The 13,777-nt window shown below is 42.5% G+C and overlaps 1 protein-coding gene across 1 annotated transcript in view; it reads left to right on the top strand.

The window, feature by feature from the left end:
- Nucleotides 1–13,777, top strand: part of igf2bp2a (insulin-like growth factor 2 mRNA binding protein 2a) — a 68,021-nt gene that overhangs the window by 33,202 nt on the left and 21,042 nt on the right. The window contains exons 3-4 of the mRNA XM_061234503.1: nucleotides 8,751–8,799; nucleotides 12,436–12,487. Of these exons, the coding sequence (XP_061090487.1) occupies nucleotides 8,751–8,799; nucleotides 12,436–12,487 (101 nt within the window). The remainder of the gene's footprint in view (nucleotides 1–8,750; nucleotides 8,800–12,435; nucleotides 12,488–13,777) is intronic.

Raw genomic sequence — 13,777 nt, 5'->3', positions numbered from 1 at the left:
CTGCCTTTCACTACTTATTCTGCTACATCACATTGAATATTCAATTTGCCGTGGCAGTCAAACCATAAGTGCGACATTTTCCTTCTTCTATTGTAACTTGAGGAAAATTCCATCATTTTGTAGTCAGAAATGCTGAATTGCTTCACAGGTTGTGATGTTGCAGATTTCCATTCCTGCAGCCTGTTGTTTACAAAATCGTCTTGCCTGGCACCTTTTGGAGTAACTTTAGAAATCCCTGGGAAAGCTGCCTTCCACTCTAGAGGTGTGCAGTGCGTGAGGGTGGTGTTTTGCGGTTTGCAGTTGGAGGTACGCTGTGTGCTTACAGGTCTGTTGACAAGTTAAGCAGAATTTCCTCACAGTTCTTACTATATTATCATGGAAAGATGGATACTACTTACGCTCCTGGAAAAATGCACTTAAATATTTTAGTTAATGTGTCTGTATTTTCTTTTGTTGGGTAAAACTAATCAAGTTTGCATCTGTAACTTGCATATGTGCAGTCGGAAACATAGTGCCTGTGGGCCAATCACAGTGTTTTTTCAATGATTTGAAGGTTAATGGTGTCATAACATGTTATTCGGTAAACATTGGTGCTTTCCTTGTTTATGTGTAGGACTGAAAATAAAGATAACAGCTCAGTTAAAATATTTCCATCACTTACTGTGTTCTTAGATTTTTAGGCATTTTATTCATAGTTCTCTGTCCCTATATGTGAACTATAGGGAACTATAGTTCAGTTCTTTGGTTATGCCCACACAGCCTTTAATGGGACCTGACCTGTTTCCTAACCCCTGATATACAGTAGTGTAGGGTGACTGGTACATGTCTGCACCCCAGAAGGTTGGTGGTTCAAGCCCTGATGTGACTACAATAATATTTTCACGGCTGTTGGATGTTTCAGCAATGTCCCCTGCTTAGTCTAATCAACTGTAAGTTGCTTTGGATAAAAGAGACAGCTAGATGACTGTCATGTAAAGCAGTACTTCTCCGGGTACTGTTCAGTTCGTGCTGTGCTCATTTCTGCATGTTAGTGAAATAACAAGATTTTGTTTTTTAAAACAGAAATTAGTGAATATTTCTGGACATTTGGTAAGTGAGGGCCTTTTTGGTATAATCATGTGTAATTTTAAAAATGTCTGCTGGTAAAAGATTTAGCCAAAAAAGCTGGAAGAACTGTAAGACCTGAACATGTAATGATGAAAGAGGAGAATAATGGGATACATGTGCACACGTTACATTAAAGGCATTCAGCAGATGCTCTTATCCAGAGCAATGTATAGTTGATTAGACTAAGCAGGAGACAATCCTCCCCTGCAGCAATGCAGGAATATGGGCCTTGCCCGAGGGCTACTTTTGTATTGTGGCCACACCGGGGATTGAACCACCAACCTTGCGGGTCCCAGTCATCTACCTTAACCACTATGCCACAGGCTGCTAGACACGTCGAGTATTGTCTGCGCATGCCAATGAATGTGACTATGCTGCAGAATGGGCTGTTCTTCCGTTGAGATGTTTAAACAGCAGCTCACAGTGGATATCAAAGACCCCATTGCACTTTCCAAAAGAGTAGGACTAACCTCGGTTTCCTGGCCAAATTCCCACAAAACAGGCTTTGGCCTAATAACCCCTTAAATCTGATTGACTACACAATCTCTCGCATTCGTACCCACTTTGATTTCGCAGGTCATCACAGCAAGCTGACCTACTGTACCTAGTTTAAAAATAATCTCCACAATCACAACTGAACCACCGTTTGCATGCTTATGCTCTCCAGGGTTGGCGGTGGTGACAGTGAATAAATGCGTTTCAGTGACAGGATCAAATTACTTGCTCCTTTTTCATCCATTTCCTTCAAAAGGAAACGCACATTTCAAGGTAATGTCAACCGTAAGCATTTTCATTTGTCCCTGTTGAGGGAGCTCAGGGCCTGCAGTCCCCCGCTGTAACAGAGGGGGCAGTGTGGGTATGTTGACGTCGGACAGGCATTAGCTTTCCTGGCACGCAGGCTGGAGGAGGCCTGTGCGAGGCGCTCCGTCCCTCTCCACTGGACCTGTGCAGTGGGGTCAGGTCCTGTAATTACACCGAACATGCACCTTAATCACCTGCTCTGCGCTGACCGGGGCGCGCTGATTCAAGTCTCAGCAACGAGAGGCTGATACACACTGCGACCGCTGTGGGTTGGTGGCTGTGTGTGTCTGTGTGTGTGTGTGTGTGTGTGCGTGTGAACCCGTGTGGGTACATGCATGCGTGCATACTGTAGCTGAACATTTTTTGTGACCCAATTCTATAACCTAAATTTCTATCTGAATATTTGGAATGTTATTCAAAATATGAATCAACTGGAGCATTCTCAAGCAAAGCAGCGACCATTTTGAAGGTAGCCAGCTGGCTACTATTGCTTGCCAGAGCATAAGTTTGTAAAACTTACAATTGGAAAGTTTCTCTGTCGAACCAATTACTAACATTGTTCACTATTATACATTTTGGAAATCAATATATATTCAATTTACTCACCGGTTTGCTGACTTAAATATTTTATTAGCATCTCCCTTGATTGGTATGTATTCTTCTGGATAAAATGGCAGATAAGTATGTATTTAAGCAAATTAACTGTTTTTTTCAGGGTCCATGAGGTCTACTTCGCTGTTTTTAAAGATTTATTTTCTTTAAAAGAAATCACAAATCAATATCTTTGCAGTACTGGCATTGGCATTGGGCCATGTCTCACATTAGAATGCAGTGTCTCCTTGTTTTCATAATGTGGACTAATAACTGATTTGTTCCCCCCAGTTAGCAGGAAAAAATACATGATGTACAGGGTCTGTTAGTAAGGAGGGATAAACTCTCAGATTGCCTTGGAGAATAGAGGGAAGGCCATGTGCCATTTAGAGCATCTACACTCAGTGATCACTTTATTACACATCACTGTACACCATCTTGTTAATGCAAGTATTTATCGACCAATCATGTGGCAGCAACTAAATGCATAAAAGCATGCAGACGTGGTCAAGAGGTTCTGCTGTTTTTCAGACCAAATGTCAGAATGGGGAAGAAAAGTGATCTAAGTGACTTTGAAATGATTGTTGGTGCCAGACAGGGTGGTTTGAGTATCTCAGAAACTCCTGATCTCCTGGGCTTTTAAAGAGAATGAAACAAAAGAACATCCAGTGAGCGATTGTTAATGAGAGAGGTCAGAGGAGAAGGGCCAGACTGGTTACGTTAATGCAAATAACCACACATTGGTGGTATGCAGAAGAAGAGCATCTCTGAACACACAACACATCAAACCTCTAAGTGGATAGGCTACAGCAGCAGAAGACTTAATACGTCTAAAAGAATAAGTAGAATAAATTCCTAATAACATACTCACCGAGTGTACATCTGTGTCGACTTGCTCTGCGTGACTCACATACTTAGCTGGTGTGTTTTTATCTGCGTCGAAGACCTTCATGAATCATTGAAAGGCCTGTCTTTTCCTCTCCTGCCCAACCTGGTTCGGCCTGATACCATATACCTCTGAGAAATGAGACGTGGGGATCATCTGTGCCCATTGTCTGAGGCCAGGCAAACGCACAAATCTGAAGAAGTTTTCTGCTGCGAAAAAGAGCAGTGACGGCAGCTATGGTATAAATAGGAGAGTATGAGGTATTGGAGAAACATTGATGGCCTTGTGGGCTATTTTTGATCCTGAGTACCTCCTCTCCTACCAGTCTAGACTTCAGACTGGAGAGGAATTTTGATAGATTTTTTAACTGGCTTGTACCCTCTTTCAACTAACAGTTCTATGATTCGTGCTTGACGAAGACTGTTTCCAGGTTTGCCAGGCAGAGTGAGGTGCCTTTCATTGGGAAGCAGGAATGGCCCTGAAACTGAATGGTTCTTTCTCAGCACTTTCTGAATAAGCCAGAGGCTACATGCTTTAGCGTTAGCGCAGCACAATGCATTAGCAGACTGAGCGCAGCGCGAGTGTGCAGCTGTTAACGTGTGCTAGCATGTTAGCGTGCAAGCGTGTATCCGGCCTTTGAGCTAGCCACTGTAAGTATGAGCTTTTCAGATGAACACAGCTTCCCTTACATTTTCAAAGCTCAAATACAGACGCTGTTTTTTTGTTTGGCAATATTACCAAACCAGCAGCAGACAAATTACGTACATTCAACAAATGTTAGGTAGCCAGCTAACGGTACATTCAGTTCGCATATTTTGGTACAGTACTCTGTACATTCAGTCTGCGGCCAATCCCGATTAACTGGAGCTTCTGCTGCACAAACTGATGGTTGTTTTCGTCATGAACAGGCCGACTTGACATCTTGTGTGATAGATGTGCGTTTTGGGTGGGTTCTCGCTTAAGACAAGATATGTTCCATCTACAGTACTTCTAAGTGAGGCGAACCCTGGCTTGAGACTTGCAGACATTTTATTTAGTTGTACTGTATCCCTCTCAGGCCATTGCTTGATTGTATAAACACTGCCAAACATATTGGCTCCTGGGATGATGGCTCAGTGTATCTTTGGAAGTGGTTACCAATGGCTCGACAGAAAATAAAAGTGAAACTGACAATAAATTCAAATTCACATTCTACGATTCGCTCCTGCAGACAGCTGTAAAGGCGTCTCTTTCTTCCATATCCAGCTAATACTCTTGATTTTAGTTTCATTTCTATGTCATAAAATGCCAAGTAGAAAATGCTTTTAAGAAGCAACAGGTGCCTGGATATATAATATCTGGAAAATTTATATATTCCTGTTTTATAAGTCACTCGTGCCTTGTAACAATGAATAATGGGTTTCTCAAAGGAAAGAGTGCAATGTAATGGGAACTCCATGAAATTCCATGTTTTCTGTCTCTGTTGGGGGGACCTCAGTTATATTTTGTTGCCGCGCATGATGGACCACCTGTTGCAGAATTGCGTGGGTGCCTATCCAGTCAGAGTGCACATATCTCTGATACATTTAGCCCTTAATATCTGTAATGCACATCATTTTCTCGATCAGGCCCCCCGTTTGTCCAGGTACTCAGCACAAATCCTGCAGGGAGGTATTTAACAATGGAGCCTGCTAGGCATCGCTGTTGCTGTAAACCGATATTACCCAAGAATGCAATGTTAAGCATAAATGGATGGGCCGCCCACCAGCCTCTTAAATGAAACAAAATGGCGGCATGCCAACAGCAGAGAAGGTGGGGCTTTGGAAGATCAAACATCAGACTGGCTGTTGCCCGGATAGTGGTCGCCACAGGCATGTTGAAAAGGCAGAGCTCCTGAGGGATTGTGGGACAGGGGTGTTGCATGTTCCACCGCTAGTGGGGCAGGACTGGTTATGTGTGCGTGGGAGGAGGTGTCCAATAACATCCAGTAATACCCCGTCAGGAACAAACATCAGCGCTGCTCTTACAGCGGGGATTTCCCATGTCTGCTGCCTTTCCGCACTGCCTCCTGCCCGGTCCCATCCTGCCTCATTTGCCCTCATGACTTCTTTTCCAGGAACTGCTCGTTTCAGCGTACTTTTTGTTCACCAAGAGATTTTTTCACATTCACATCTTGTGCTTACAGCTGTAGTCAGAGATGTGAGCTCTAGCTGCAGTCAAATTTATAATTCCATTTTAAGTTGAAATTATCATTTCTGCTCAAGATCAGATAAAGCTTGATGATTCATCTAAGCAATGTTTCAGCTTCTATTTTCTCACAGAAATAAATGTAAAGTATTGAACAAAAATATGCAGTGTTAGAGAGTGCAATTTTACTGTCAATTTACTACCCAATTTACTATCATGAATTAGTCAATATTAAAAAAGATATTGTGTTAATGAGGTTCTTAATTAAAGAAAATTAATTACGTGGGTTTCCCGAACACACTTGTGAGACGGACTCTTAAGAGGAACTTAACACCGAACCTCTTTGCCAGTCGCGTTCCTGCTAAAGGCATAAGTAGTTGATTTGAACTAAATATAATTGCTACTAAATTAGGATTCCATTAATAATAGAGTAAATTATTAAGGAAACATTCCTGAACATCATCCTCTGTGTATTCTTATGCACCTTTGGTTCAGGTGCTGGATTTCGTGTAGTACAGCCGTGACAATTTGGCCTATTCTCCACATTGCAGTGATGGCAGTGTTTTAGGCTTATTTCTACAAGTATACAGGTGTAGTAATTGTTTTTATTAGTGGAGCGCTATGAAAGGAAATTTTTCTTATTAATTCCATTTAATTGGACTGAAAGTAGGGAAGTTATGTGACATTATCATGTTTGATTTAATACACTGTCATTCCAAATCATAGGCTATTCAGATAAAGTTTTTATGGGTAGGCTTTACATTTTATATTGTTATTGATATGATATTGTATACTAAGAGGGATTGTAAGATGCATTTAAAGAGGTTCTTAGCGGGAAACCCACCCCTTTTCTGTATGATTTGGTACAGGATCAGTGTGTGTCAGCTCTGTAAGAGTGTGATTGCAAGATCAGGCTGTGTGTCAGTTCTATATGAGTGTAATTACAAGATCAGGCTGTGTCAGTTCTGTGTGAGTGTGATTACATGGCCAGGCAGTGTGTCAGTTCTGAATGAGTGTGATTACATGGCCAGGCAGTGTGTCAGTTCTGTATGAGTGTGATTACACGCCAAGGCAGTGTGTCAGTTCTGTATGAGTGTGATTACACGCCAAGGCAGTGTGTCAGTTCTGCATGAGTGTGATTACACGGCCAGGCAGTGTGTCAGCTATCAAAGAACAGAGGATTCATTCCTCAGCTTCTGACCACAATGAGAAAGAGACTCTATTCCTGTATCTTCATGTATACACATCTCTGCATTTCCCCTGTATTCATGAGAGAGAATGAATAGATTAATGAATGAATGAATAGAGGGCAAAGCCAATGCCGGGAGAGAATGAGAACAAGCGGAGGGAGAGAAAGAGGAGAGGAATGACTAAGCGGGAGAGAAGGAATGAATCAGTAGGAGGCGGAGCGAGCGAACAAGCGAGGGGCAGCGCGATCTGAGATGCGTGCGGCACGCTCACGTCATGCGTTCTGTTCTGGGCACCGCAGCGGCAGGCTGAATCCGCTCATTCACAGGCAGCGCGCTCGTGGGCCCCAGAATGCTGCACATTCAGGAAAGGAAGTGAAGAGCTGGCGCTGTGTTTTTGTGTGCGTGTTTATTTTTAGTTTGGGCACTGTTTGTGCGTGTGCGTACATGTTTTTGTGAGAAAATGTGCGTGGGTGTGTATATGTACAGGGTTGTGTTTCTGCTTTTATTGTGTGTGTGTGTGTGTGTGCGTGCTTGCGTGTGTTTGTCTGTGGGTCTGTGAGTTTGTGTGTGTGTGTGTGTGTGTGTGTGTGTGCATATGCGTGCATGCATGTGTGTATGTGTGCGTGTTTTGCTGCCAATGCACTCCCTGGAGGTCCCCTGCTTATGGTTTATTTACTTTCTTCCCCATGTGTTCCTTGTGCTACTGCGTTCACTGTACTTCCCTCCTAATAGCGTACAGCTCAGCTTCACTGCTTTCTTCATCACGTGACAAAGTGCATACAGAGGAGTTCTTACATTATACTCACATTAATACAGTTTTATTCAGTGGAACAGAATCTTAATACTCACATTAATAGAGGCTCTCTGTTAACAGTGCGGTCGAGTGGATTGTGTGGCATTGGTCATAGTATGTACTTAGTAAAAGGAATAGCCATTGGAGTGAGGCTTTAATAGTCTGATTTGTCAAACTTAGCTTTCATCTCTGTAACTAATGCAGGCTACACTCTGGGCACAAGCTGGGCGCTTATTTCGGGACTGATTCGTGAGGGCACATCGGGGTTCCAGACAAAACCGTTTACCATTGTTTCCTAAACCAAATCTCTAGGAGCTAATGTGAATTTTTGGGTGTCGTAATCTCCTCTAAATGACAAATGCATAAAAATGTATACCTATGCTGTAATTGTGAGAACATTGTCTTATACTTCCACAAAATTGGGAGTGGTATTAAATGGTGCTGTGGTAACTCCTTTATGTTATGTTGTTAAGCTGTGATGCACCTCTTAACAATATGCAGGTCTGTACTTTCTCATCAACATGTTGAGGTGCACCAACATAATGTATGTAACCCTGGGGAAAGCACTGAGAGAAATTACACTGTTCCATGAAATATAGAATTTTGTTAGTATTTCGTTTTTTTGGAATTTTTGACTGACCGGCCTATGATATCCCCAAATTCCCAAGCTTGGTGACTATCGTAAATACAGTGAATTTATGCAGAGCATTGATTGACTAGCTTGAGAAACGGCACTAAAATATTTGTTGCATGTGGGACCATTTTAGCGGTATTTGTACACATTGTATCTGGTTAACACAGGACCGATCTGTGTGTACACTCATTGAGTGCTCCACTGAAGCTCTTAAGGAGCATTGTTATTGCTCTAATCCTAAATCTCTGGATACTTATTTTTCATTTAAAAAGGATGCGCGTATGTGTCTGTTGGGTTGTTTACGTCTGAGTGCGCTTCTGTGAGTGTGTGTGTCTGTGTGCGTTTGTGTGTGAGCGTGTGTGCCTCTTTATTGGTTTTTTATATGTGACTGTGTTTTTATGAGCAGATGTTCCTGTGTGTGTGTGTCTGTGTGTGTGGTTGGATTAATGGGTTCCCTAGGAAATATGAAAAGGCATTTGTAAACTGTATGATAAGATTGAGCTGTGCTGAAACGGTGTCCGCTGGTCGAGTGGGAGACCCTGCAAGCTCTGTTAATCCATCCTCTCTCTCTCATTCCCACAGGAGTCGGAAGATACAGATCCGGAATATCCCGCCTCACCTGCAGTGGGAGGTGAGTGTGGTGCATGTGTGTGTGTGTGTGTGGCAGTGTGGTGGCACTTTCCCACTAAACTAAACTGCCTTTGAACCTCAGGGGGTTGGCTGTGGTAACCTCAGGAAACTGCTAGCCTGATCTTTCCTCGAGAAAGCCATCCAGGGATAGCTAAATAGCCTGCGCTCCATTAATATCCTCTGCAATGAGTGTACAAGCCTCAGTGTACTACAGGAGAGTTTGGACCAATCAAAGGAGACTGCATTTCTCACCGATGACAAAGGGTAACCTATGCTGTAGGTTCTGGGTGAGCAGCTAGAGGGCGCTTATGCAACGGTAACCTGATGGAATCCTGCACCGAATCCCACGCTACCCTGCAGGACAAAGCTAATTGTGTTACACTGCTCCAGACTCCCAGGGGTAGTCGGCTAATGTCATCGCCCAGTCTCTAAATGCCGACGAGTTGGCTATAGGGCTCAACCTGGGCGTGTTGCTGGTGCACACACAGTCTCTTGGGATCTCAGTAAGCGGCTGGTTTTGAATGTTACTGTTTCTGTGAAACAGGATAAATATTAATTAATGTGACACTAACGTGACATTAATTATAACACTGTAGAGGCTGGTGCTGGTGACATCACCCCTGTTGAAAATGGTGGGTTTTTCAGATGTCTTTCCTGATTATAAGCCAGCGAATGTCGATAATGCTAGATTGCGGGGTTGCGCCACCATCTCTGGACAGCGAAAGACATTTTATTGTGTCGAATGGCACAGGATCCCTTGGACAGAACAGACAGATGGGCTTACCATACTACAGATCTTTCCTCCAAAGATTTGGCTGATCTCACACATGCTGATGGCTTAGTGCATGAATGACCTCCGCTCACACTTTCTGATTCTTCATTAATAAGCCCAAGGAGCTGTTTCTATCTATTGCACTCTGCTGTCTGTGTGTACTAAATGTTCAGCCAGTTTCACCCCTAAAATCTGTTGAGTGTGAACCTGCTCTAAGAGAGTCAGAGACACTTTTCCTGATCAGACGACAGACATCACACCGGAGCTGAATGACTGAGTTACACTTTGTTCCAACACTTGTGTGGCCCTGGCAGGACGTTGTTGTGGCATTTCTCTTTTCGTGGGTGTTGCGTGGGAGCGATAGGCCCTGCAGTCTCTCTCCGCGTCTGAGTCCAACACTGTGGCAGGAACAGCAGGTGTGGAAGTGTATGAACACTGGGGCTGCGATCTCCAGACTCCGGGAGAGCTGCCTCCTGGCTCCGTGTTTCTCTATGTCGCCCTCTACTGGCCGGTCCGGGCACTGCCGGGGAATACTCATGGCTGGCAGCGCTGAGAGTGCTACCTGCGGCAGGTCTCAACCCGTTTAACCAAGATAGCGTGACCATTTCTACAAATAAAAAACAGGAAATAATCACATTTAGCTTGAAATATTGTGAATATTGTTTATAGGCAAGTTTTTTACAGTTTAAAGCATTTTTAAGGAAAAAACTGGGTTAAGCAGGTGATTTTAATGTTGTGGTTGATCGGTGTAGCTTGGAGGACAAACCTCACTGAATACCAAGACTGCTGGTGGGCACTAGAACGATATTTATCCAGCCGTTTACACTATAATTGCCCAATATATTTAGACAATGCCCGAACAGCTAAAGTATAACCATAGATGAGTTGAAGTCAAGTTTCATTTGTGGTATCATTTATGTGCATAAATGGCTGGCATTAGTTCACAGCCTCAATGAAGCAATGATGGGACCGACAAGAGCGAAGATGGAAACTAGAGAGTGATTTCGTTTTCATGTTCTCTATTTATCTTTTTTTCTGCTAATTTCTTTCTTTCTATACTATTACTATCATTTTTTTAGATCACAATTTTGCTTATCCATGTTACTTGTGGGGCATGTGGGTCGGGGGGGAGGGGGAGTTTTGTAAGTGTGGGGGGCTTGCGACCTGGACGTTGGAGGGGGTCACTTCTATAAATATGGATGGATCAATAATTGTATCATAATCAAGTTGACCTCCTACATGCTGGGGGGTGACATGACGTCTAAGAGAAATAAGGTTCTCTGATGCCACTTCCTGGAAGGTGCATGGGATGGAAACATTGAGATGTAGAAGAACTGGGCACAGCTTCCTTTCGCTGGTTCCCTGGATTCCTACAGGGAGCTGCTCAATGGTGCATGAAGCCAGTTGACGGAGGCTGCCATGTTTGACTACGGGGTGTTTTGGCACCAGAGAATGTGCACTGAGTACCTAAAATGTGAAGGGTTGAATAGGACTGAAAATCTTATATCCGTCTGTGCAGGTGAAAAAAAATTCTGCTAAGAAATCGGTCCCTAGAGAGTAATTAGTTCAGTGTGAAAAAATTTTAGAATTTAAAAGTACTGTCCAAAATAGTATAAGTTCGTTGGGGTAAATTCATAGTTTTGAATGGACGTCAGTGGGGAAATGAGCTTTTTGGCACCAGAGGCCTAATGAACTGCAATACATCTGGAAACTGCCAGAGTCTGCAAGCTTCTGGGGTAATGTCAGTCCCTGGTCCCCTGGATGAAAAACAACAAGGGAAAAATTCAACTTGACTTGAAGTAGAGAGGAAAAACTTATTTTGTTCTTTAAAATGAATGCATTTTGGGAATAACCTTCGTCAGCGTTTCATTAGATAGGTAAAAGAGACCATGTGTTTGTAAGGGAATGAAAGATGTGTCTTGCATTGAGAAACGGTAGTGAATTGGTCCGTGGCCACTGTCTGAGTGAATAACCGAAGTAGCTACTGAGAATTATAAACGTCTGTATGGATCTCTATGTAGAAAAGAATCTGAGAGAACCAAAATAAAATTGTGTGTATGTATGAAATATTCACAGGTGTTTATTGCACGTTATTATGCTTTACTGTATGTATATCATACCCACCTCAAATATTTTGTAATTCTGGCCTTATCTGTTTGATTGTGTGTGTGTGTGTGTGTATATGTGTATGTGTATGTGTGTGTTTGTGTGTGTGTGTGTGTGCGTGTGCATATATGTACATATCGGCTGGTACAAATCATATGCCTGCCATGAAAATTGTTGAAGCAGGTGGAGGTGGGGAGGCCCTCAGTGATGAAATCCTCCCCATCTCCCCACCATCATTTTGCATGCTGTGTACACCTGTGTGTTAAACTCGTTGTGTGTTAAACCTGTGTGTTAAACTCATTGTGTCTTAAACCTGTGTGTTAAACTCGTTGCATGTTAAACCTTTGTGTTAAACTCTTTGTGTGTTAAACCTGTGTGTTAAACTCTTTGTGTGTAAAACCTGTGTGTTAAACTCTGTGTGTTAAACTCTTTGTGTGTTAAACCTGTGTGTTAAACTCTTTGTGTGTTAAACTCTGTGTGTTAAACTCTTTGTGTGTTAAACCTGTGTGTTAAACTCTTTGTGTGTTAAACTCTGTGTTAACTGTGTGTTAAACTCTGTGTTAAACTCTGTGTGTTAAACCTGTGTGTTAAACTCTGTGTTAAACCTGTGTGTTAAACTCTTTGTGTGTTAAACCTGTGTGTTAAACTCATTGTGTGTTACACCTGTGTGTTAAACTATTTGTGTGTTACACCTGTGTGTTAAACTCTTTGAGTGTTACACCTGTGTGTTAAACCCTGTCTTATCTTTTCTCGCTACAGGTCTTGGATGGCCTTTTAGCACAGTACGGTACTGTGGAAAACGTGGAGCAAGGTAAAACATTTCACACTGTCAGTCACACCAGTCTGTGGTTTAAAGATGGCATGAGAATATGCATTCTATGCTCAATTTCTGCACATAGAGAATTTCTTCTTTCTCACATTCCCATTTCCAAAATGAACCTGATCATGTATATTTTAATTAATAGACATATTTGTTTGACTGAATCGAAAAGTACATGCTTGAATATGAACATACTGTACCTGTCACTTACCTCACAGGTAACTCAAATTGCATCCCATAATAAGCTACATATGAGCTGTGGGAGGGTTTGGCCATGAGGCAGGTATGATCTCTGTTTTTTGGGGTGGATGTGGATCTTTCCTGCAGAGGTTAAAGCAGGCGCCTTGCTGTTGCACTCAGTCACACTCAGTCTGTATGTGCGGGTCCCCTTGCTGAAGTGTTGTGCTCACAGCAAGACTACAGACTCACCGGAACACCAAACACTCATGTGTACCCATCGCAGTAGCATAGTCAATCCTGAGTTTGAGAGCACTGTTCCCAGACCCAGCCTACCCCTGCCATTCCCCAAAGTACAACAAAAGTACATACAGTATACAAAACACACCATTAAAACATATAGACTATACAATAGTGCAAATGGGCAAGTAGCAGCAAAGATGTTATACTGTATACATAATGCAAGAAAACAAATCATATAAAATAATGAGTGTTCCCTGGTTAAGTCATTCTGTATTCAATGTTTGTATGGCATAGGGAATTAAATACTTCTTGAAAATCACGTTATTTGGCTGACACTTTTATTCAAAATGTGGTCTACGGTCCCCTGGGGTATATATTCCTGCCCACCCTTGGGACCCTAAATTGATGGCCAGACGGGAGGAGCTCAAACTCTTGAGTGCAGTGGGTGTGAAGTATCTTCAATTAAAAGTTTAGCCTGTCTGTGTACAGCACCGTCAAATATATTGCAAATCTTTTTCTTTTTTCTGTGGCTTACCAATTGTCTTCCCTGTAAGGTTAACAATTTAGAGCTTGCTTTTGCTCGAATCGCCATACCATGCTGTTATGTTAAATGATAAAATGTTTTAACCCGGCCTCTCTAAGCCATTTCAAGTATGTGTTGGTTAACACCAAAGCTTCTCAGTTTCCTGATTAAAAACAACTGCTGATTAGCTCTCTTAAAAATGCTCTCATGAGTTCTCATTAAAAGTTTGGGTCTGATCAATGATGAGGAAATCATAGAGTTTACAGTTTAAATTCAGTGTGTCATGTTATGAAATGCCCAGAAGAGTATACTGGCCAATTGTCTGAGGAGCTCCAAGG

This window comes from Conger conger, chromosome 3 (genome assembly GCF_963514075.1).
Source record: "Conger conger chromosome 3, fConCon1.1, whole genome shotgun sequence".
Classification (NCBI taxonomy): Eukaryota; Metazoa; Chordata; class Actinopteri; order Anguilliformes; family Congridae; genus Conger; species Conger conger.
This window is presented reverse-complemented; position numbering and strand designations above follow the sequence as displayed.